The following is a 24,483-nucleotide window of genomic DNA, read 5'->3' on the forward strand; positions in this document are numbered from 1 at the left end:
CATATACTCCAGTTAACTGAATAGCATATAAATAGCACTCTATGGCCATGCCCAGCCTGAATAACCATCATGGCCAATCTTGGCCTATGCCTTTCCTTTATAAATTGCTCACCCATCCATTATTGTTTTGAAGCATACTGCATGCACCCTAACCTTTCATCCTTCAACAATCTGGTGCAATTCTCTGAAAAGTAAGAGCCTTTCTTAACCAACCCCACCCCCCCCACACACACAAATTCATTTACACTATTAAATAGCCAGTGGCAAAACTTTCTGCATAAGCTGGCAACCCATGCTTCATTCCTTGCTCATACTAAGTACTTTTACCCATTCAAAGTTCTCAGTGTAATAAGAAATGAAGAGCATTTAGTGGTAAAAACTGTTGATCTTGGATTCTGTGCTCTAAACATCACCCCATCTGTACTATCTGCCACTCAGTCACAATTCCACTCCCCAGGGGTCTGCCGAGGTGCCAGTGTTCCTGGAGGATGCTTATTTCAATTCTTATTGTGACATGATGTTCAGACCTGCAGGGACACCACCAGTGGAGGTCACTGAGCCTGTTACTCCTTTACTCATGGTTTTTACATGTGTAACCTGAGAACTTGAGACCATTCTGGAAGTCTTCAAAGGGCAGTTGGAACATATGCAACAATGGACTCCACACTACATGTGTCAACTATGAGAAATACAATTCATGTGTAAAGTCACAAGGGCCATGCTGTAATGTCAAATGCTAGCACAGTTCGCCTCTGGTTGTTCATTTTAGTTCCTTTGTTGTAGAGAGCAGCCTGGCATGTTATCTGGTTTTCTACAGAAAGTTATGGTTATTCTGTATATTATAAATAATGCAGTTTCTTAAAATTCAAATAATCAGAGCTTAAATGAAAATACTTATATGGCATCATTAAGACTGTGTGCACTCTGTTTTATAAACCGACTTCAGAAGATGCATCTAAATATAAAAAAGTTATCTATCTTTAAATGGATGGTGCACCTTTGAGATATTTTTCAAATGTTAATCAACCAATCTCAATTGCATTCAGAGAGAAACAATATGGATATTTAGGGACTGCTTGTTGCTTCACGACACTGTAATTACAACCACTGAAATATAATTTCCAAAATTTATATGCGGAGGCAAACTAGTTTAAAAGGAAATAAAACTCCACATTAAAGAAATTAAAACTACTTTTGTTGAAGTTTCTTTCATAGGAAGTATTTTCTGGATAGCTTTGCAGCTCCATGGTAAAGTGTTTACCTAGCACCCACAGACCCTGTTTGAGTGTCAGCTCTGCAGGAAAGAGAAATAAAGGTGAAAACACAGAGTTATCAACAGCATTTACATATGTACATGGTTTTATCCCTCAAATGCAATTGTCTCTTTGATCAAGGTTCATTTGGGGGAGAGAATGTGGATCTTTTGACTATCTAGATGGGTGTTTCAGATTTTCAACCCAAATAAGGAGATTGAGAGTCAATTAGACTTGGAGTCTACCCAAGAGTGACAGCTACAGATGCTTGTACACAGCACAGCCACACTTGCTTGTGATAGAGACTTGGCATTAGCCAGGCCAGATGTTAATCTCCTTATCTGACTTCTTTCTTCAGACTTTAAGACCTTATGTAGACTCCTGTAGTCAACTTCTAGATGGAGAGTGTTTGGAGAATTTCTGATTCCAGTCTCTCTAAATGGTAAAGAGCTGGATTCTCTGTGCCTCTCCCAAGGTCAACTTAATGTGTTCAAAGTCAAAGGCTTGGATTCTTACCTCTGATGTCTCTCTTTCTTCCTTCTTCCTCTCCCCACCACAGACACAGAAAGACAGAAAGACAGACAGACAAACAGACAAACAGACACACACACACACACACACACACTGGATAAAAATGTATGGAGGTTCAGTTGTGGAGAAAGTAGCATTCTTTTCCTAGTGGGGACTTGGGAAAGATTAAAATCAGGGCATTACAAGGTGATGGTGGCACATGAACTGAGCTGGGCACTGTCTGGGCTTCAGCTGACCATACAAGGGAGCTTGGAGACAGAGAACACTGGAGGAGCTCAGAGTTTCAACCAGACTGGAGGACAAGCTTTTGTGACCTATGGCACAGAATGGTGACTCTTATTAATAAGTCATCATACATTTCAAAATTGCAGAAAAAGTGGATTGTCAGTATACTAACTAAACAAAATGACAATTACACGATACAATGAGTTTGTTAATTAGTTTGAATTATTTTATAGTGCAAACATGTATCAGAACATAACTCTGTACTCAAGAAGTACATACAACTCTCACTTGTCAATTAAATTTTGTTTCTGTCAAATCTACCTCCCCTGAATTTCTCAAACAACAAAAACATTTTTTTAAAAGAAAAAAAGTGAGACAAGGTTTCTTCTGTGTAGCTCAGGCTGGTGTTGAACTGACCTCCCAACCCTGTCTCTTTCTCCCTCTCAAGTGCTAAGATTACAGATGTGTACACCATGCCCATAAACTTGTGAAGAAGCTATCTCTTGGATCCTAATATTTCAATGGGTAGGTTGGGAGTGTCAGAATTCTAAGGAGTGGTGGATCTTTATGATTTTTATCCTTAATTTCTTTTTATGGAGAAGGGATGAAGATGATACTAGAGCTTTGTTTGTTTAGGGATTAGTGACGGTTGGTGTTTGAACAAAAAGGAGTTATAAAGATGAAAATGTTTCTGTGAACATGAAATAAATGAGCTTGTATCATCATGTGGAGTAGAGCATTTCCCAAATTGCAGAGACCTTAACATTAAAAATGGATCACATGCACTCAAACATTAAATGTTCTGTATTTTTTGGTTCCATTTATCTGCATCAAGTTACCCATGGGTATGTGAGACATTTCCTGGTCTATTGTTTTATTATACCTGGCTGTGTTTCAAAGGCAATGCAGCTAGGCAGGTGTTATTATTGATTGAAATAAAAATTTGCACCACTCTCTCTAACTCTATGTTGACTGTGTGCATTTAATCACCCTCAGCTCCCTGAGGACAAATGTGTTTATCTCTTTGGTGATAAATAAGCTAAGAAAGACTATATGATTTTGGTCTCCACTTACATTATTACTAAATAAAGCAGATTCTCTTCTGACTTTCAGGTTGTGAAACTCCAACTGTATGACTAAGCTGTAAAGCATTTGAAGGTCAATGAATCTAAGATAATACAGAATTATGTTTATGTGTATGTGTGCACACTTGCATTCACACAGGCACATGTATATGTGCCTGGGAGCATCTGCTGCAGCATGTATATTGGAGGTCAGAGGCCAAATCCCAGGAGTCAGTTCTCTCCTTCTATTATGTGTATTATAGGACTCAAATTCAAGGGCTTAAGAACACTGGCTGTTCTTCTAGAGGACCCAGGTTCAGTTCCCAGCATCCACATAGTATCTTACAACCTTCAATAACTCCAGTTTTCAGGTGATCTGAAGCAACCCTCCGACTTTCATGGGCATCAGGCATATACATGGTACACATATAGACAAAACACTCATATGTATAAAATAAATAAATCTAAAAACCCCTCATGTCATTATGCTTGGAGACAAGTATACCTTGATTCAATAAGCTGTCCCACTGGCCCCAGAATTGTATTGTTGTTTGTGCATTTCAGAAATATTGGGTGAGATTTAAGGTTAGAGGCAACATTAAATGGGAGTACTGTGGAAGCCACTCATCTTTGTATTTGTGAAGTCTCAATGCTGTAATTAGACAGATGCCAAAGTTCACCTATGGGGCCTGCAAGATGACTCAGTGGGTAAAGGTACTTGTCCCTAAGCCTGATGCCCTGAGTTCAATCTTAGGAAAGAACAGACTCTCCTAAGTTCTCCTCTGACCTCTCCATGTACTCCATGGCATGAGTTCTCCAACCCCATAGTAAATATGTGTAAGAAATTGTTTCTTCTAGCTTCTCTTAGGGTCTAGGTTATAAAAGGTACAGTTTGGGATTTACAAGATGATACAGTCATCACCAACTAAGTGATATATATATATATATATATATAATATATAATTAATATATATCACAATATAAAACATATATTGAACATTGTACACATTAAAAGCATAATTAATAAATATTAAATAGCATATGGTTTCAGAGGCTGAAATCAAGCCATTGTCTCTAAGGGGAAAGTTTGATGAAGAGATGTTCTATTTAGGGCTGAGCTTTCTTCTCTACATGTTGATTAGTTGTCGGTCTCTGTTAATTGCCTTCTACTCTGAGAAGAAGCTTCTCTCATGAGGGCTGATAGATGCACTGATATATAGGTATAGCAATAAGTCATTAGGAGTTATTTTTTGTTGCATTAGTAGTTGTTTTACCATTGTGTATATCTAGCAGAATAATAGTATTAGGTTAACCAACTCCAATTTTTTGAATTAAGTATAGTAAAGCAGGCAGTTTATTTCAATCTTCTTGGAAAGATCACTTGAGTTTTAGTCTTTCTAAGAAACATATTGAAGTTTCCACTTGGGAAAATGATTGGTAATTCCTTTAATAAGTAAATGATGTCTTGAAGGACTCTGAGAACTAATCAATATATTAGAATGTTGGTATAAAAATGTTTGTAGAATGTCAAGGTGAGTGAGGAATAATCCATTTTAAATCTCATGTTCTTCTTGGGAGGGGTTCAGTTGTCTGCCCTCAGCACTCCACAATAGTTATTTTAATGATAATGGTCATGATAATGTCATTATGCTTTATAATATTAATGATAAAATGAAAGATGTTAATGGGGTTCCTTGTGGTACAAAGCATGATAAATTATATGATGTCTAAAATCCATGCTTGGAAAGAATTTCTCTTAACATTCAGACCTACAGAAAAGGACAAAAGGGAAAAATGCAATATATTCCCTCTAAGCATTTTGATAAATACATGCAAATGTTAAATATTTGTCATTTTCACTGAACTATTTGCTTTCCTTTTATTTTTCTTATTAAAAATTATTTTTCATATAGTAGATTTTGGTCATGTTTTCCCCTCCCCAACTCTTCCTAGATTCTTCCCAATTCCCTATCCACCCAACTCTATGTTCTCTCTCTCTCAACAAACAAACAAACAAACAAACAAACAAAAAACTGAAGATTAAAACAATAAAACAGTAAGACAGGAACAAAACACAACAACTACACACATCCATGGAGTTCATTTTATGTTGGCCAACTGCTCTTGGGCATGGAGCTTGCCCTGTAGTGTGGCAGCTGATATAGTCAATGACACTCCATTGTAGAAAATGGATTTTTTTGCCAACAGTTACTAATTGCGGATAGCTTCCTGGTTAAGGGTGGGATGCCACATCTATTTCCCCATCTCAGTTCTGGAACCCCATCTGGTTTGTAATTTTTTTGCTGTAAGATTTTTTGCAGATACTGTAGTTTAAAGATTTGAAAATTCTCAACCTGTGAATTTTCAACATATTGGATTTTATCAAATACTCTTTCTGCATTTGCTGGTAATACCATACTTTCATTTTTGTGATTAATTAGATATAATAATTTAAATATGACAATAGTCCTTGCATTTTGAGAATAAACTTGATTCAAGTATGATTTATTTTCTTTTATTCTGTATACATTTTTTCTAGACTCATTTTGTTACCACTTTTTAAGGGTTGTAGAAGCTATGCTCAAGAGTGACAATTGAGTTTTTTTCTTTCTTTAAGTTTACTGTCAAATTTTGATATCATTTTACTGTTTTTAGAAAACAAGATTTTTTTTTAAGTCTCTACTCCTTCTGACTTCTTTGCAAGTGTTTTCTTTTGCAGTTGCCTTTCTTTGGATTGAATATATTATGATACATTGTTGCTTAATTTTGAGTTGATTCTCATTCCCCAGCCTCCTTGGGGCTGTAGTGGTGTCTGTTCTGGATTTTGGAGAGTTATCCAGGATTATTTTAGTTGTTCCTTTTTCTTCATTGTTCTCTTCCTGCTGATACTCCACTGCTACAAACATTGCAACTTTCATAATTGCCCCAGATGGTTGGGGAATTCTCTCCTGATTTTGTTCTTTTTTTACATTGTAGTTTGAGAAGTTTGTTTCCTTATCTTCCAGCTCACTGTTTTTGTTTGTTCGTTTGTTTGTTTGTTTGTTAGTTTTTGTTTTTGTTTTGGCTATGGTATATCCTTCAGATGGCATTGTTCCCTGTCACAGTACTTCTTCCACTTTAAACATTTCCTTTTTTTTTTTTTTTTTTTTTTTAAGAGGTTGCATCTTTCTGTTCACGTGACCCCTATGTCCTGGCATGCTGATCATCTTTTTCAGTTATAGCCTTTAACATTGATCATAGAGTTCCATTATCTGTGCCATGGATGGATCTGGTTTTGTTTTAGGTAATTATTTCACCTCAGCAGATTTTGTTCCCTTGGTTCTGTGCATAGCTGTGTGGTGTTTTTGCTGAAAGCAGTCCAGGCTGTGTTCACCATCAGGTCATTAGTGTGAGGACTGATAGTATCCTGCTAGGAATTCAGGTATGTCCAATGTTTGTACCAAGTACCCTGGGTGCCAAACACTTGGCTTCAAACTTGATGCATTGCTTTTGTCTCACCTTTTGACTTTGGGATCCTCCCCAGAGACGGCCAGTTGTCAACTATATTGTACTAGGGTCTTGGATGACAGCATGTGTGGGAGGGGTCGTGTTATATGCCATTCCTCCTAAATTCCATCACTCCAAATGCCTCTGTCTCAGAGCACAGCCTTCATCAGGGTTTCTCTAGTCCTCCACTCTTCCTCTTCTATGGTGCTGATTTTCAGCCCTGTTGCAGTTAACTTCTTTCCCATGGGTGAGACCAGAAGGTTTGGGAGGTTGGAGGGGCTGAAGGAGCCTCTCTAGTTGGAATAGTATCTGGAAAAACATTTGGCCCAGGGAATTAATTGGCTTTTGTAGTGGAGGACTCAGTGATTATTGTCTCTTTCCCCTGCTAACCCAGACTCTCAGAGGCTCTTATAGAAAGTCTGAAAGGGGTTTTGAGATGTGAAAGGCTCATAAATATGATCCTCAGGAAGTTTTACTCATTTGATACCAGCTATTTACTCTCCAGCAATTCATCAGGATTTTCATGAGCATCAATACTGGCTCAGGGGACCAGAAATTTTGGTTCCAAGTAGACGTATCTCAGTCTTTGGATGATCATGTCTCTCCGCAGGGTGGTGGTTTTTCATGTGAATCAGTCAGTGCAAGCAGCTTCAACAAATTGTCAAAAGACACTGATTTCTTATTGTCTTAGAAGTTGTCAAGGTATACCTTAGGTCAAGGGATTGACTGATGTGGTTCTAGGTGGGGTTTGTGATATCTAGTTATCATTATCATCTTGATAGAATTTGGAATCATCCAGGAGACATGCATACTTCTGTGTGTGCTGTGATGGTGTTCGCAGAGAGGTTTAATTGAGAAGGAAAGAGAATCATGAATAAGGATGGTACCATCCTGTGATCTAGTACAGTGTTTCTCAGTATTTCTAATGCCACAACCCTTTAACACAGTTCCTCATGTTGTGGTGAACCCTGACCATGAAATTATTTTGTTGCTACTTCGTAACTGCAATTTTGCTATTGTTATGAATTATATTGTACATATCTGAAATGCAGGATGGTCTTAGGTGACCCTTGTGAAAGGATCTTCAACTCCTCAAAGGGTCATGACCCACAGGTTGAGAACCACTAGTCTAGAGTCCCAGCTTGATTAAAAACAAAACTAGAAGGAGAAAATGAGCTGAGTATCCATCAGAATTATCTCTCTTTCTTGACTATGAATGCAATGTGATTCTCCACCTCATGCTCCTGCAGTGTGTGCATGTGTATGTGTGTGTGTACACATGTGCTCGTGTGTGTGTGTGTGTGTGTGTGTGTGTGTGTGTGTGTGTCTGTCTGTCTGTCTGTGTCCGTGTCAGTGTGTTTTCAGGACAGTAAATTTTCCTGTAAGCATAATCATTGGTTCTGTTAGTTATTTTCTCATGTGTGCAAGATATTAAATGAGAAAAACTAAACAGGTAATTAGAGGCCTACAAGCTGTCTTTCTATCCACTTCTACTGGCAGCAAGAGGCACTAAACCTGACTGAGTACTTTGCTACAATTTCAATTGAGAAAAGGGAAAATTTTACTTTTCAAAGTTATTATTTAAAGCTTTTCATATGATAAACTTTGATCATAATTTTTCTCCTCTCCCAGTTCCTCCCAGAACTTCCTCACCTACCCACCCATCCACCACCCTACCTCATGCTAGCTGACTCTCTGTGTGTGTGTCTTTCTTTCCAAACAAACAACCCAGAAATCGAAACATTATTCTTGGTTCTTGGGTTGTCCATTTCCATCTCTTTGTACCTAAATTGTAGGCCTTTAATTTCTAACAAAAAGTCTCCAGAGGCCCAAAACATATTATTTTCCTTCAGGGATCTAGAACTAACATTTTACTTATAATCTCATGAGTTAAAAATGTTGTCTCAGCTTTTACTTCTCTTCCTCAGGAATCCTTTGCTTATTATTATTATTACTAATATTTTGAGTTTTTCTCTATCATAGTATGAATATTTCTTTCCTTTATTTCAACATCTGTTTTTGTTTGTTTTTATTTTGGGATTTGTCCAGAATTTTCTAGTCTAGTGCTATAATAGTATGTCTATCATATCCTTTTAGATTCTTGGACCACCATTACTCTGCATGCATAAAACAAAGGAATTACATTCACATTGAAAATTGAGTCAGCTCACTCTTTTGTAGTTGTGGTTATGATGTTTTCGTTGACAAATGTTTGCAAGTTTTTCTTATCTGGGCTCATGTTGGCAAATCCCTCATTTGTCAATATTTAAAAAAATTTTTTTTCTTTGCTTTTCTTTTGCACTTTCCAAAGCTAAAGGACCTCTTGGGAGACACATTTTGTCAAGATTTAACTGACATCAAATAAAGAAGAGATTTTTATTTGACAGCCTGTGGCCATGATTTAGCCAGTGTCTCTGTGTTAACCGACAATGGCAAAATAAGTTGCATTTGGAAACAGGTCGCATGTAGGTCAGATGTAGGTCACTGGAATTCTCACAATAAATGTGATCAATAATGACAAGAGAATTCTCATGTTTGCCTGTCTGCTTGTTGTGTTGAATTTCTACTGTTGCTGTTGTTTATTTTGGCTGCTGTTAGATCAATTTATATGCAGTCTGAGTCTGCTATGTAGCTATGTATAACTGGTCTCCTGTTTCTGATTTATGACAATGACGTTTCATGGCTCCCTATCAATTGCCACAGGCAAGCGTTTCTTAAACATCTTGGCCTTTATACATGGCTTGTTCAATTAATATTTGCAGAAGAAATTAGTGTTGTTGTACCTCACAGTAAACTTTATAATCACTTAGGAAATTCTTTAAAACCATGTGAAAAATTTTAATTCATTACCTCATGAGTTATCTTGGCTGCATATATTTTTCAGTACTGAATATCAGACCCAAGGCCTTGCACATGCTAGGCAAGCACTGTACCACTGAGCCAGTTCCCATCATGGCTTTTTAAGTTGCCTATGAACATCACCTGGATTATAGAAGTCAATGAGTCAAGCAGAAAAGAAAGTACAATTAAGCTTTTCGATTTTTATCACATAAATGTAAATTTTACTTCTAGATATTTCCATATTTAATGACATCATGATACAACATTCTACACTCTGTATCTCTGAGGGATTACTGTTTATATGCAAGAGTCTTAAGAGTCTTATGAACTGTTCCTCTTGTTTTTATCCTTCTCCAGTAGATTGGAGAAAAAGTAAAGCTTAATAGACTCTTATTCTGTTCTATGCCAGTCAATGGCTAGAGCTGAATCCCAGCACAGCCATAATCTAAGTGGCATTATTCTCAGTTGTATGAAATATTTCAAATATGAACTCTGAGAAAGAGGAAAACACTTTAGAAAATAGATCCCACTTCCTCCAGGGTAGGTGTTTGGCGTTCCCGTTCTGCTAGAGTGAAGCCTTTTGATGACTTCGCTAAATTATGAGCTTTGGAGTCAGAGCAGCCTGGAATTAAATTCTTACTTAGGCACTTCCGAGCTGTGTGACTCTGGGTGCCTAACCTCTATAATTTTCATTTTCCTCAGTTGTAAAGTGGGTACAAAAATAACTACTTCTCAGGATTGTCACCAATATTAAAGCTGCATAAAATGCTTCAGCTGTGTCCTACCCTGAGTGACAAATTTTCATGCTGAAGACATTTAAATTGATAATACAGAACACAGTTGCTTCGTGCTGTAATCTGGATGCTTGCCTCCTCCAAACTTTGCATGTTGAAATCCTAATCTTTAAGGCGGTAGCATTTGGTGGGAAGTGAATAGATCTAGGGTGTTCATGGCGGTAGAATTAGTGCTTTTGTGAAAGGCACTTGAGTGCTATGGGAGGTCCTTTGTCCTTTCTAGAATGTGAGCAAAAGGTAGGAGTCTACAAGTCAGGAAGTGACCCTCACTGACAGTGAATCTGCCAGTCTTGACCTTGGACTTTTTAGGCCTCAGAACCAGAATTATGGGAAATATACTTTAAAAATTCTTTGATAGTTTCATATTTGTATATAATGGATTTTAGTCACTTTCATCCTCATTCGCTCTTCTCATTCCTTTCGCTCTTCCACTAAAACATTTCTTCTTTCCAACAAGCCCTTTCCCTGCTTTCCAGTCTTCTTTCTGTGAGTGTGACCCACTGAGTCTTGAGTTGCCTGGGTGGGCCTGGGTGGGATGTTACTTACTGGAGTATAGGCAATTTGTCAGTGCCTGCAACACTGAAGAAAATGGCAGCCTCTCTCCCAGCAACTATTAGCTTCCAATATTCCCTCAGGGAAGGGTGGAGCCTCACACCACTTCTCCAATCCATGATGAACTCTTGATGGGCAGGACCCAACCTTGTACACCTGTTGTGCAGACCAACATAGCTACAATAGAGTTCAGGAATGATGAGTATGTTATGTCCAGAAGTGTGGTGATATTTTATTTGTGCTGAAATGTGATTTTATTTGTAGGTTAATAAATAAAGTTTGCCAGGAGATCAGAGGTCATAGTCACCCATAAATAGAAGTCAGGCAGTGGTAGCACATGCCTTTAATCCAATCACATGGCAGACAGAGTCTCTGTGTGGTCAAGGACACAGCCAAGCATGGTGACACATGGCTTTAATCCCAGTAACAACCATGGAGACCTGTAGGTCTGCATAGACAGGCAGTGACAAGGAAGTGATGTGGCTGGGCTTAGAGCCAATGAGAAGGCAGAAGAGGAAGGCAATGAAAGTGCAGGTTAGATAGGAAGAAGCTCTCTCTGGGGAAGCTCTAGCGAGGTGGTAAGCTAAGACTAATTGTGGCTATTCACTGTTTCTCTGATCTCTTTGGCTGTTACCCCTGTATTTGACTCTGTGTTTCTTATTTAATAAGACTGTTCAGAAATTTGTCTACACAGAGGATGTCTTCTGCTGTGTATTCCTCTATCCTCTAGCTCAAGCATTCTTTCTGTTTACTATTTTGAAACATTCCCTGAGCTTTGGGGTGGGTGGTATAGCTATGGCATTTAGAGACAATCACTTGAGCGTTGCATAGTCTAGGCATTTTGGCCAGTTTTGGGTTTCTGTATTAACTGATGACCACTGTAATTTGAACCTTCTCTTGAAGGCTGAGTGCAGCACTAATGTAGGGATACAAACAGGAGCATTAAGAAGACAGTTTGACATCATGGCCATTTAGGAAAAAAAATAGTAGGAGGTTTTCCCTTAGTGCCTCTGACTTACAGAACTCGGGAGCAGGCCTGGAGTGAACACAAAGCCCCCAAAACAGACTCCATTAATTTCCTGGGCTTATACTAGTTTGTGAGTAGAGCCCAGTGGAAAAGGCCTCACTTCTTCTTCTTCTTAACCCTCCTAGACCCTTCTACATTCTTTTTGTTCTTGGAAAAATTTGTGAGATAAAATAGGGAGGGGAAAGAGCAGGACTTCTCTCTGTACTAAGAGGGTGGGAGTCTGCAGTCTCAGACTCAGCTTGGCAGAAACATTAGCTGCTTTTCTTGTCACTGTTACCAAATGCCCAACAAGAGGTAACTCAAGGGGGGTGATTTGATTTGGCTTACGGGTTGAGGGATATGGTTGTAATCAGGGAAAGCCATGGCTCCAGGCAGTTCTGTGGCAGCTGCTTGCTCACATCTCAGCTGACCAGAGAGACATGGCTGAGGCAGGATTGTGCTATAGACTTGAAGGTCCACAAGCTTCTGAATAACCACTTCTCCCACTGAGTCCCCATCTCTAAAACCCTTTACTATAGGGAACAAGTGTTCAAGCCAGGAGCCTGAGGGAGACATTTCATATTCTGATCACAATAGCACGCATTTGAAGTGGAGGCTGTGGTGCCTCTCATAGCTCTCGCCTGTGAGGCGGGAAAAGGAACTTCCTGAATTTCTAAAGTGCACCTCATGGAGTCTGACTACAAACCAAACTCTTGAAAGGACAGAATAAATTTGTTCAGGTAATGCATTTTCTTTAAGAAGTAAAGAGAAAGGAGAGATGTAACTAAAATACAATCTCAAGAATTTAAAAAAAAAAGAAAAGAGACAGAAAAAGACATTTAAATTCAAGTATTTCTTTCTGGCACCTGGATTCAAGTACTTGGAGGCTGAGGCAGGAGGATGCTGAATTTGAGGCCAGCCTTGGCTACATAGTGAGCTCCAGTCCTTCTCAAAGTAGAAAACAAACCAACGAAGAAATCTTTTGTTTTTTTAATGGAATTTTGATGGTTTATAAATAGACATTTTTTTTTTTCCATAACAGATTGAAGAGTTTCTCCTAGGGAAAGTAGATGCATTTAATACCTGAAAATGGGCCTTGAAACTTTCATTTATACTGTAATGCAGGATCAATCCTGCACCCTCACAGACATTCTGAAAACTTCCTCTGTAAGCATTGAATCTAAAACTGAATCTTGGTTATTTGGGGATTTAAAAAAGGTAAACAGATTTAGCAACAGAAAGCAAATACTGTCAGTCTGTTTTTGATGTGAGAAATAGTAATGTTATATTTTTCCAAATGACTTTGCAGTGGAAAGATTTTAAGGTGCCCAAGTGTTCCTAAATAATGCTTCTGCCAGCCACTCCACTGCCTACACTTCCTATAGCAATGTCTTAATTTTTAAAATAATTATAAAAAGAATGCCAGCTTACTTAAAAAGCCCATGTTCTACTATCTTCAATCTTACAATTTTGTAAGAGAACTGAAGATATTTGTATTATGTATGCAAATTATATATTTTATATTTACACTCTGTTTAAAAATTTATATAACCTATAAGTTAATCAGGTAAAACCCAAACACTGCCATCCACATAAGTTCCCATGCCTGTTTACCCATCTGTTATCACTGTCAATAGGAGAATCTTTTTCTTCTAGTCCCTTAAGAAGCTGCAGTCCTTGTAGTGCATCTCTCTGAATGTGTGAAATTCTATTAATTTTGGGGGGAAATGTGATATCTTTTGGAAGGTCATCTAATTAACCATCCACCTGTTCACTTGGAAAGGGATTATAATTACAGATTACATTAGTCTGCCAATGGCACCCAGGAACTAGAATTAAAGGTATGAGATGAGCTGATAGAAAGCATAAAGAATCCAATATCTGGGGACCAGGCTCTCAGCCCTGGCTGCACATTACCTTGATGTGGAGAGCTTGTTCAGATGCACATGCATCTGTGTACACCAGTGTATAAATGCATATGTGCCTAGGGCATGCATAACACATGAATATATGGGTTTGCATACACATACCAATGACCAGAGTCTTCATGATACTTGCATATACATGTGTTCATATGCAGGGTCATCATAACAGGTGCATATACATATGTTCACATACACACACATACCAATGCCTAGTGTCTGTGTGACACGTGCATATACATGTGTGCACATGCATATTCTTAAACACACAGATACAGGCACATACACTTAGAGCCCCCCCCCCCCCCACTCACCAATGCCTGGGGGTCTGCACTGAAAATTTTAACAAGTAGTTCAAGTTGGGGAATTGTGCCCTGTCTCGACCATCTTAAAAGAAAAATTAGACTACATGGACATCCAGTTTTTGGGCAGGTGCTCATGACCTGCACAGAAATGGAAACCACTGTAGTGTAGAGATAAGGGAGAATGGGTGTTTTGCTAGTGTGATAATCTTTCTTTCCTAATCCTTAGTGAAATATTTTGACCAGTGAAACAGGAAATGGTGGAACTTTCTAAAAGGGCTTGAGTCCAAGGATTGTGGGGTTAAACTGTGTTCTATTTGTGTTCTGGGAGGCAGCACCAGCCCAGGTAGGGGCTCTTCAAAACAACAGCTGTAATCTACAGTGATGATGAAGAGTGACAGAAGAACATTTCTGTGATCCAGTACATCTGAGACATGCTGGATCATTCCATGTCATAAGCGACACAGCACATGGTCTTGTTAGGTTTGGCCATGCTCTGAGAGATCCAGTAATTGAGAAGCCTGCTGAACTTTGTTTAATTTTGTTTCCAGGCCTGTTCTTCCTCAGATATAAATGTCCAAATGTCTTGCTGAGAGCCACCTTGAGCCATGCAGGGATTACACTGTTGTAGCTGCAGACTAGTTAAGGTCCATACTTTCTTTAGTGGGGCACTCCTGCTAATAGGGTAAGATAAATAAAACTGAAAAATAGTAAGCAGGGGAAGACGCCCCCCCCCCTCCTGCAAATGATGAGAAGCAGGAAGAAAATAAAATGCAAGATCTGATGTGGGAGACGTTGGAAGCTGTGATCAAGAGAAACTGTGTCTCAAGTGGATGCTGTATAGAAAGACAAGACTTGACAAGAGGAAGTGGTTGTACACAGTTGCCTGCCATGCAAAGTCCTTAACCAGGATTGACTCAGGCCTTTTCAAGGAGATTCCATGGGGAAACATCCCAGTTGTGGTTGTCACACTTGATGAAGAGTTTGGGCTTTGTCTGAGAGGTAAAGAAAGCAGAGGGAGGAGGTACTGTAATTCTGTCCAAATATTATTGGCTGATCACTGGGGAAAGCATTAAGAGTGGGAGTGGAAGTTCAGTTCCCACCTTTTGAAGGGTTCTTAGGTGGAGGAGAGAGGAATTAAAAAATGATAGAGAGATCTAGACCACAAGAAGAAAGACAGAAGCACAGGATAGCTTTGGGAGGGTCTGGGCCAATAACCACTAGCTTTGTCCTTTATTGAAAAGGGCTTTTATAATATGCTAAGGGAAGAGGCAAAAGAGCTCCCCCTTGCAAGATCAAAGCACACCGTACAGCCAAGTGGAGACCCTTCCAAACACCTGGTAAACTTGCTCATGATCAAATCACCCCATTATGCAGCCCTGTGGGTCTCCACATGTGGGGGTGTGAATGGAGGCAGAAAACAGAAGAATGGAAGGTCCAAGGAACAGGCTTTGATGATAGTTCTGATGAGAGCATGCTTTGTGGAAATGGGTGGTCATGGGAAGGAGGTTAAGACACACTGTGTTAGTTGCTTTTCTTATTGTTGAGACCAAATACCCATCAAGAAGTAAGTGAGGGGAAGAGTTTCCTTTTGGTTAACGGTTTGAGAGTAACTCCATTATGGAGGGGAAGCCATGGCAGCCAGAGCCTTGGTCAGGAAGCAGAGAATGAGAAATTCAGCTTCCTTTCCCCATTTCTAATTTTCATTCAGCCTAGGATCCCAGTCCATTGGAGGTATCACCCATATTCAGGGTCAATCCTACTTTTTGGAAACCCTGTCATAAAAGAACCCCCCCCCCCAATTTTTTTCTGTACCTGGTTCCGAAGACAGTCAATAGATGGTGAGAATTGAAGATCACAGTACCCAGATTTCAGATTTAATTTGCAGGTAGCTAATCTGTACATCTGTGGAAATGCTCACAGCATGGCAGCCTGAAAACTGGGTGAATGGGATACTGACAAAATGGGAAGAAGTGAACTGATTGCTAAGGGAATCAAATTAAGTTGATTTTTTAAAACATGCAATACTCTCTTTATAATGAATTAGAAATTATTTTGGTAAGTACTAGTACCAAGTTGTAATCATGGAACCAGCTGCCTGCATCTTAGCATTCGTAGCTGGTCCTTTATTGATTGACATTAGAGAGACCAGTCATTATAAGCCTGCATCTAAAATAGCATCTTTCCCTATGTCTTTCCCACATAAACCAATTGTGACAGTGTAAAAAAATAAGTAAGAGGAGAAGGAAGGAGAAGGTAAGGAGTATTGGAGGAGACAGGCGGAGAAGAAATAAAATGATGAGATATAAACGATGGAAACTACTTCTCTTTCATGCTGATTTCCTCATATGTGAAGTCCCATGCTAGGGAAGATAAAAATGGCCCAGGCTGAAGATAGGACTCAGAAGTTAAGAGTACTTGCTACTCTTGCAGATGTCCCATCTATGATTCCCAGCACCCATATGGAGTCTCACAATGGTAATTCCAGTTTCAGAGGATCCAGTGCCCTCGTTTGTCCTTCCCAGGCACCAGACATGTACATGGCTTGAATACATGCATGCAGGCACTCATACACATAAAATTAAAACAAATAAATCTTTAAAAATGTTTTAAGAAGTGGCTCTGACATTGAGTTCTGTGTATATTTTCAGGGAAGCTCTACATCAGCAAATGAGCCCTAATACTATGGAAGGAACCAGCACCGTCTCACTCTGTGTAATGGTTTTGCAGACGCCAGAGATTTTTTTCCCCACCTTTCTGACCTTTAATTTCCTCATCTGCAATTTGACTGTGCTGGCTTAGCATCATTCCAAAGGTCTCTCTAGTTTTCCGGGGCCAGAGTCTGTAAGTCTAATCACAGGTCTTTCCAAATTCTCATCGCTTCCAGTTCCCCTTTACAGCTCTGGACATGTATGAGGCAGTGTGCTGATGAAGCTGAGCAGCTGGGAGAGGGAGCCTGGTTCCTACTTGGGGGAGGCTTTTGTTTATGCTAATGAGGGAGCTGAGAAAGTGCAATAGCTGAAGCAGGTGAGCAATTTCTTTGCTGAATCAGGTAATAGTTTTTCAATACTGGGAGATTATTTTCTAGGCTTTTCCATGCTGTATGCAGTGCTGGCAGCCGCAGGCACGTATGCTTTTACATTTAATCTGTGTTTTGCAGAAGCAATTTTATTGAGGGTATCATAGTTGAAAGCTGATTTAATGGGTATGATGTAATTTAAAACTTCTCTTAATAAAAAGAAAAGTAGGTAACAGTCACTTCTGTGGATGGAGAGACAAAACCGTTCATCTGATTTCCTTAAAGTGGCACTTTTCACAGGAGAAAACGTAAAGGCTGGGTGTGCACACAGACAGTCATTACAGGTGACACTGACTGTCTCCAAATACCCTGAGTTCCTTCTTTCCCTTTTCTTCCAGGGTTTTGCTGGAAACTCGAATGCAGACAGCGTTGTGTACTACAGACTCCAGCCTTCAATCAAAGCCAGATTTCTGCGCTTCATCCCTCTAGAATGGAACCCCAAGGGCAGAATTGGAATGCGAATTGAGGTGTTTGGGTGTGCATACCGTAAGTGTTTTTGTTTACCCAGCACATTGAAACAGATATCAAAGGTGCTTGAAAATCCACACTGCACACGGAAATGAATCAACTTTGTAGGTATGAAGAGAGACAGCAGCCAGGAATGATTTTAGTGGGTAGCCATTCATGTGACCACACATGCCAATATTTACAGGAGCATTTAACTTTAACATCTAACTCAGAGATGAAGTGTGCGTGTGCTTTCTCTCTTCCCATTGTGTACCTGTGCCTGTGCGTGCATGTGTGCGTGCGTGCGTGCATGTATGTGTGTGTGTGTGTGTGTGTGTGTGTGTGTGTATGTGTGTGATTGCTCTTTACCTTATCTCTCACTGATCTGGAGCCCATTGCTTCTGCTGCTGGCTGACCACTGTGATTCAAGGATATGCTCCTCTTTATTCCCCATCCCAACCCATCCCCAGTGCTGGGATTATAAGGCTGTACCATTGGGCCTTTCTTTTTATGTGGGTGCTGGAGAAGTCAACTGAGCTACCTCTCCAGCCCCTTGAGTCCTTCTTTATAGGCACTGCACAAAGCAGTTTATGGTTTTGCAAAAGCATCGTGTGTGTGTGTGTGTGTGTGTGTGTGTGTGTGTGTGTGTGTACCCATTTCTTACAAAACTATCATTATTAAGTAGGTCTAAGTATTCAATTGTATCTCCCTCAGTGGGTTACTTAGAGCTTCATGTTAGTATCCTGATGTTAAGAAAAGAGACAATAGTCGATCTAGGATGACCAGCCAGCTGTTATGAAAGCTGAGTATTTTTCTCTCTAGATTAAAATAATATGCCAAGTAATTCATTTTTAAATGTGCCATGCCCTCAACATAAATTAAAAAAGACAACCAAGACCTCTGCCAGAATATAAAATGTGTTTGAAATATCTTCACATTAAAAAAACGGCAGAAACCACAGATTTCACTGTCTCCCCCTAATGGGATATTTTATTACATGTTCTTGTGGGGAAGGGACCTAAGAGTTATTGATAGTCTACCTCAAGCTACACTTGAGGTAGGGGCTGATAAGGGCTCTGTTATTATAGAGCAGTGAGTTGGTTAACATGGTCTACAGTAATCAGACAAACAATCTGAGGTTTTAGAAGATTCAGAAATCAACCCAATGCCTTACCGTTAATACATGGGAAACTCCAGAATAAGAACTCAGTACTGATCAATTTTTACTACATCATTATCCCTTAAGCAAACATGTATTTACTTATTTTTTAGCCACCAAAGGTTTCTTATTTCATATGTCATCTATCACTTTAGGATACTATCCTGGGTAGGTTCTGCCTCCCTTCCCCAACAGAAAAGAAAAACAAAGGGTATAAAGAAGTCAGATGACTTGAAGTCATTAGAGATTTTTATAATTACTTTAATTGTGTCTCTATGTGTAGGCATGTGTACATGTGTGCAGGTGCCCATGGAGGTCAGAAGAGGGCATCAGGTTCCCTAGAGCCTGAGGTACAGGCAGTTGTGAACTGACTAATGTGGGTTCTTGGGATGGAACTCAGTTTCTCTGGAAGAGCAGTTTGTACTCTTAGTTGGTAGGCCATCTCTCCAGACCAATGATGAAGTTTTAAAAACTGTGTTGGGCCAAGAGATCATATTGCATAGACTGCCTGAAGCTCCTTGTATATTTTAATGATGTTCCTAGTACCCAATGCCATCATCAATCAACATTTTTTTTTCCTTCAGGCTCCTAGAACAATTATAATGATGTCTGATGGAACAGTAATTCAATTAGCAACCGCACCAATACATCAATACCAATATTAACAGCATTAGTATTTCTAATTATAAAAATAGAATAACTTGCCTGAGTGCTTACTATATGCACTAGGGTGGTTCTTTGTGTGTATGTGGTCCATGTGTATGTGTTTTTATGCATGCTTATGTATGTGTGGGTGTATGTGTTCATTCATAGTGTGGAGGCCAGAGGTTGGTGTCAGGGGTCTTCCTCAATCACTCTTTTTTTTTGAAGCCAGTCTTTGATTGAACCTGGAGTTCACTGATTCCACTAGACTGCCTTTGTAGGGAGCCCATAGATTCTTCCATGTCTGCCTTCTGAGTGTTAGGACTATAGGCATATGCCATTGTGGCTGGCTTTTCTTGTGGGTGCTGGGAATCTGAACTGAGTTATCGAGTTTATTGAGTGCTTCTTATAGACACTGTACAAAGGCATTCATGACATCTCAAAGGGACCCAGGAATTATGACAAGTAGAGCCTCTATTTTTCATTTCACAAAAGAGAACTAAGGCTTGGGATGGTTGACTTGCTCAGTCTGCACAGACAGGAAGTGGCAAAGCTGGGTTTGTAGCCAAGTCTCTTGGAGACTGGGACTCCAGCTTTTGCTCCCTGCAGCTGCTGGATCACAGAGCTGAGTTCCAGGGTAGCTTTCTTCTTACCATCTGCCCAGCTGGACTGCTGGCTTTCTTGGCTTCCACGGTCCAGCTTAGCTGCTTTTGGTATGTTTGTTTCTCATTTCATAATTTTCAGACCTGGAAAAAAAATCACCCTTTGAAAAATAGCCTACCCTAATCAAGTTGTGAAAGCCAGAACTTGGACAAACAGTCTTATTTCTAACATTACTATTATTATTATTATTATTATTATTATTATTATTATTGTTACAATACTTCATATGCACTAGACAAATGCTCTGTTATGGGTCCATATCCCCAGCCTATGTCTTTAGATGCTAGAGGTTAGCCAAACTCATGCATGCATGGTGGATAAACAAGGGAACAGATATCAGACTATTCTGTACTGACAATTGTATTCTCTATGGGGTGTTCATTTTGCAAAAATATTTACATTGATTGTGGATACTCTGTGACATGGATCATTTTTTAGAGACATTCTAAATAATTCTTACATTTCCCAGGGTTAACTGAGTCTTGGGGAAATGAAACAATTTGCCCACTTTCAATACTTGATACCTTTTGAGTTTTGCCTGTAAATTCAGTGCTATTTTGCTGACACCTAATTATTGCTTGTAATATTGTTCTTTTTGATGCCACGTGACTCAGGATAACCTAAGTGTTTCTCTACTGTCCTAGGCCTATAATGCTTTGAAACACTAATTTTGTTGTGATTACATTTTATACTTTGAGGAAAAGCACATTCCCCACCTGCCAATCAATTTTCTTTTCTCACTGACCCATGATTTAAGTAGTAGTAGATTTTAAGTTCAAGTACACAAAGAGTAAAATGGTATGACAAGAGCCGATGTAAAGTGATGGATACATAGTTTTAAATTATTAAAAGATACAAAGTAATAAATTTAATGGAAAGATATTATCCTAGAGAGCCAGAAACCAACGTAAAATTGGCTTGGATGTACATGATGTTGAGGAATGGGCTGGATCACATTAACTTTAATCTCTCAATTGAATAATCATCACATTCACATTCTCAAACTATTTATTCCATCATCCTTGTATGAGTATTAATTGATTGCACATGATACCATAAAGCCAACAAATATTGAACAGTTATTATGAACCAAAGAGCATTATTTATAGATATTTTCTCATTTAGTTTGAATAGCACATAGAAGTATGTACATGAATATCACCATTTTATGCAGGAATAGAAGAAGACAAGCAGAATTTTCTACCTAATGAGCCATAGACTTGCTTTCAGTCACTGGGCGAGAAATAGTTGGAACCATTGGCTTTTCCCATTTATGAATGGAGAATCCTGGATATTTTCAGCATAAGCACCCAGTTCTTTGATTTTGTTTGCCACTTTTTTTGAGTGGTGTAGACAAGATCAAACTGCATTTTCTCTAGATATAGGAAGACATTTTCCTACAACATCTATAAATAGGAATCAATAGTATTTAGGGTGAGGGCAAGGTCTCCCTCCTGGATAACAGCCATGGGATGCCCATCTATGCCCCGTGAAACAAGCCTATTCTGATTGCTTCTTCCCAAGCACACTCACATAACATAGTTCCTGGGCAGGCTTTGTCTGTGCTATTCATTCAAGATCAGTAAACATCAAAGTGCCTTACATCTGACATGGATGAAAGTGGACCACAGACAAATTAGGAACTTTGTCCAAGATCAGATAGCACAAGTTAGACCAAGATATAAAATGAATGACATCACTTTCCACAGTTAATGCTCTTCCTAATTAACTTGGATCCTGCATCTATCACAAATAAGTATATACTGATGTTTTCCTTGGAGAGAACTTTACTATATATTGGGTATAGAGAAATTCTATATATAGAGAGAAATTCTAAAATAGTACATATTTTATTAAGTAAGATAGGCAGTGCAATGTTGAAATACATTGTACTCATCAAAGCAAAGTACTGTAGCTTGTGAAATACTATAGCTTATAAATACAAGGGACAAAGATTGAAGTTAATAAAAGAGGCTGATAACAGTATGTTTTGAAATCAAGATTTATTTTCACACAGTAAGCATAGAGGAGATCCCAGATAGAAGAAATGATTCCACTCAGGCAAATACAGGAAAGAGAGTTAGTGGATTGTGGAATGATTAGCTTTAATTGTCAACTTGATACAGTGAATAAGTTGTCTATATTGAGTTGGACTGTGGGCATATCTGAGGGGAGACTGTTTTAATTAAGTCAGTTGATATGGGAAGTGCCAGCCCCTCATAGGAGGCATCATTCCTTAGACTAAAGGATGAGTTTGCATTTGGGTTGGTGACTCAGACTGAAATGAAGGTTACAGGTTGAAGGGTTAAATACGTACATAGAAGCAGAATTGGAGACATTCGGTGTTATCTGTGCAGGACAACTGGTATACCATACTGGAGCAGCGATCCACAAATGGGGAGAAGGTCAGAGTTAGGAGTGTACTGAGGATACCAAAGTATCAGAGCTTGGTCACAGTGTGACAGGACACTGAGTCATTGCATCTGAAAAACTGGAAGGAGGTATCATTTATTGGAACAGGGCACCAGAGAATGAATAGGCTGTGGAAGAGAACAGAGGGATAATTAATCCTGTTGTTGACTCATTGAGTTTAAGTGCCTATGAAATATGGAGCCACTCCAAGTCTTTAGGTTGACACTATAGAACTGAAACACATAAATTTACTTCTTAGTAAATCAAAAAGCATTCCCCCTGTGTCACTGTTAATAAAATAATGAAGTGCTTTCAACAACTACTTGTGTCTTGAAAAATTAGAATGCTTCTCTACAATGAGAGCAGCCCCTTCATACATGTATTTAATTAATTAACATAATTAATATATTTTATCATTGTGTGTGTGTGTGTGTGTGTGTGTGTGTGTGTGTGTGTGTGTACTATTGTGCACATGTGGAGGTCACAGGACAACTTTTAGGAGTCAGTTCTCTCATCCATATAGGTCCCAGGGCTTAAACTCAGGTTGTTGGGCTTGGCAGCAAGCACCTTTACCCAATGAGCCCTATTTTTCACATTTTTATGCCAACTTCTTCCCGTATTGTGTAATACATGTGTATTCTAAAGTTATACACTCATGCTGTCCTGTTATCATTTTGGGGAAAATGACTATTGTGAGACTCACATGTAATTTTATTGCCCTCTGCTCCAAAACATTAGAGAAACTACTGATTCTGAAGGGATGCCAGGTGTGTAGAAAATTCATATCTAAGTGCCTGCTCTACTTTAGTGTCAGGAAACCTGAAGTTGTCTCCTGAGTAATGAGTGAAGCAGAAGCTAAATTTTATAGCATCAAAGGGAAAGTATAAATTTTGGATATGTTGGCCCCTGCAGTTGTGAACACATTTATAGATCCAGAGAAGAGATGGATGGAAGGACATGAGTGATAGGATACAGCAAGGAAAAGAAAATAAAGTCTTTGATGCTAGGATGAGGGGATACTATGTATTCCACAGACAAGCACAAGAGTGCAAACAAAGGCAGGGCTGGGAAAATAACTAGGCGAAAGGACTATGTCTGGCACGCCCTTAGGGAGTATGGGTTAAATCCCAGGAGGTAATGTTCAAAATTGTGAATGGATTGCTTGGGAAATTTTCCTTAGTCTGCACTTAAAATTCCTTCTCTGTAATCTTGAGCAAGCATCCTCACTTTGTAGCCATGGTCTTTTCTTTTTGCTTTGCTACAGAATAAGAATATCCAACTAGTTAGCCATACTGAATTAATATCAGTTGCTGTGACATGCCACAACTTCACAATTTTTCTAGCCCTAGGGGCTTTGCATGATGCCTATAGCAATTTCTCTGTACTTAGCCTTCCTTCCACCTAGATAATTACCTTACTCTTTCTCTTTCCTCAGCAAGTAACAGTTTCTCTCTACTTTCCTGATACCTCACTTTCAGACCAAGAAATGTTTTCAACTGTCACAAAACAGCCTTTCTTCTCCATAGTGTGTCCTCATTGTACTGGTGCACAACAATTTCCTTTCTGTCACCAATCTTCTGGATAGATGGATGAGTGAATGGGGGCATTTTGGTGAGCCTTCCCCCATCAGCCAAGCAGTATGTTCAACTCCTAACAATCAGGAAAAAGAGCACAGAGAGAAGTCAATGAGAAGACTTGATGAGAATGAATGTAGAAAAGTACTGAACTATGGTGTTTAATTGCTTAAATATTGACTATGTAAGAGAAAATTATGAGCTTTATTCATTGAAGGGAACATAAGTCAATCATTAAAAAGCTCATGCTAATTTAAAAAAATAGAAATGCGCATTTAGCAATGCCCTGAACACTGAAGACTGGAATTATATACTATGAGCTAGCTTTACAATTTTGTAATAAATATTTGAGATCATCAGCTCAAGAAGAGGAAAGACTTGCTCTGGCTGTTTTCGAAGTTTGGCTCATGATCTATTGGCTTGTTGATTTGGGGTTTGGGTAAAGCAGAACTTTCGTGTAACAACATGTGGCAAAGCATGTTTATCTCATAGTTGGAACATGAATAAAAGAGAGAAAAGAAGGAGACCAAG

The 24,483-nt window shown here is 39.1% G+C and overlaps 1 protein-coding gene across 1 annotated transcript in view; it reads left to right on the forward strand.

Moving 5' to 3' along the window:
- Cntnap4 (contactin associated protein family member 4) overlaps positions 1–24,483 on the forward strand; it is a 287,263-nt gene that overhangs the window by 142,398 nt on the left and 120,382 nt on the right. The window contains exon 4 of the mRNA XM_036187241.1: positions 17,394–17,541. Coding sequence (XP_036043134.1) covers positions 17,394–17,541 — 148 coding nt within the window. The remainder of the gene's footprint in view (positions 1–17,393; positions 17,542–24,483) is intronic.

Source organism: Onychomys torridus, chromosome 5 (assembly GCF_903995425.1).
Source record: "Onychomys torridus chromosome 5, mOncTor1.1, whole genome shotgun sequence".
NCBI lineage: Eukaryota > Metazoa > Chordata > Mammalia > Rodentia > Cricetidae > Onychomys > Onychomys torridus.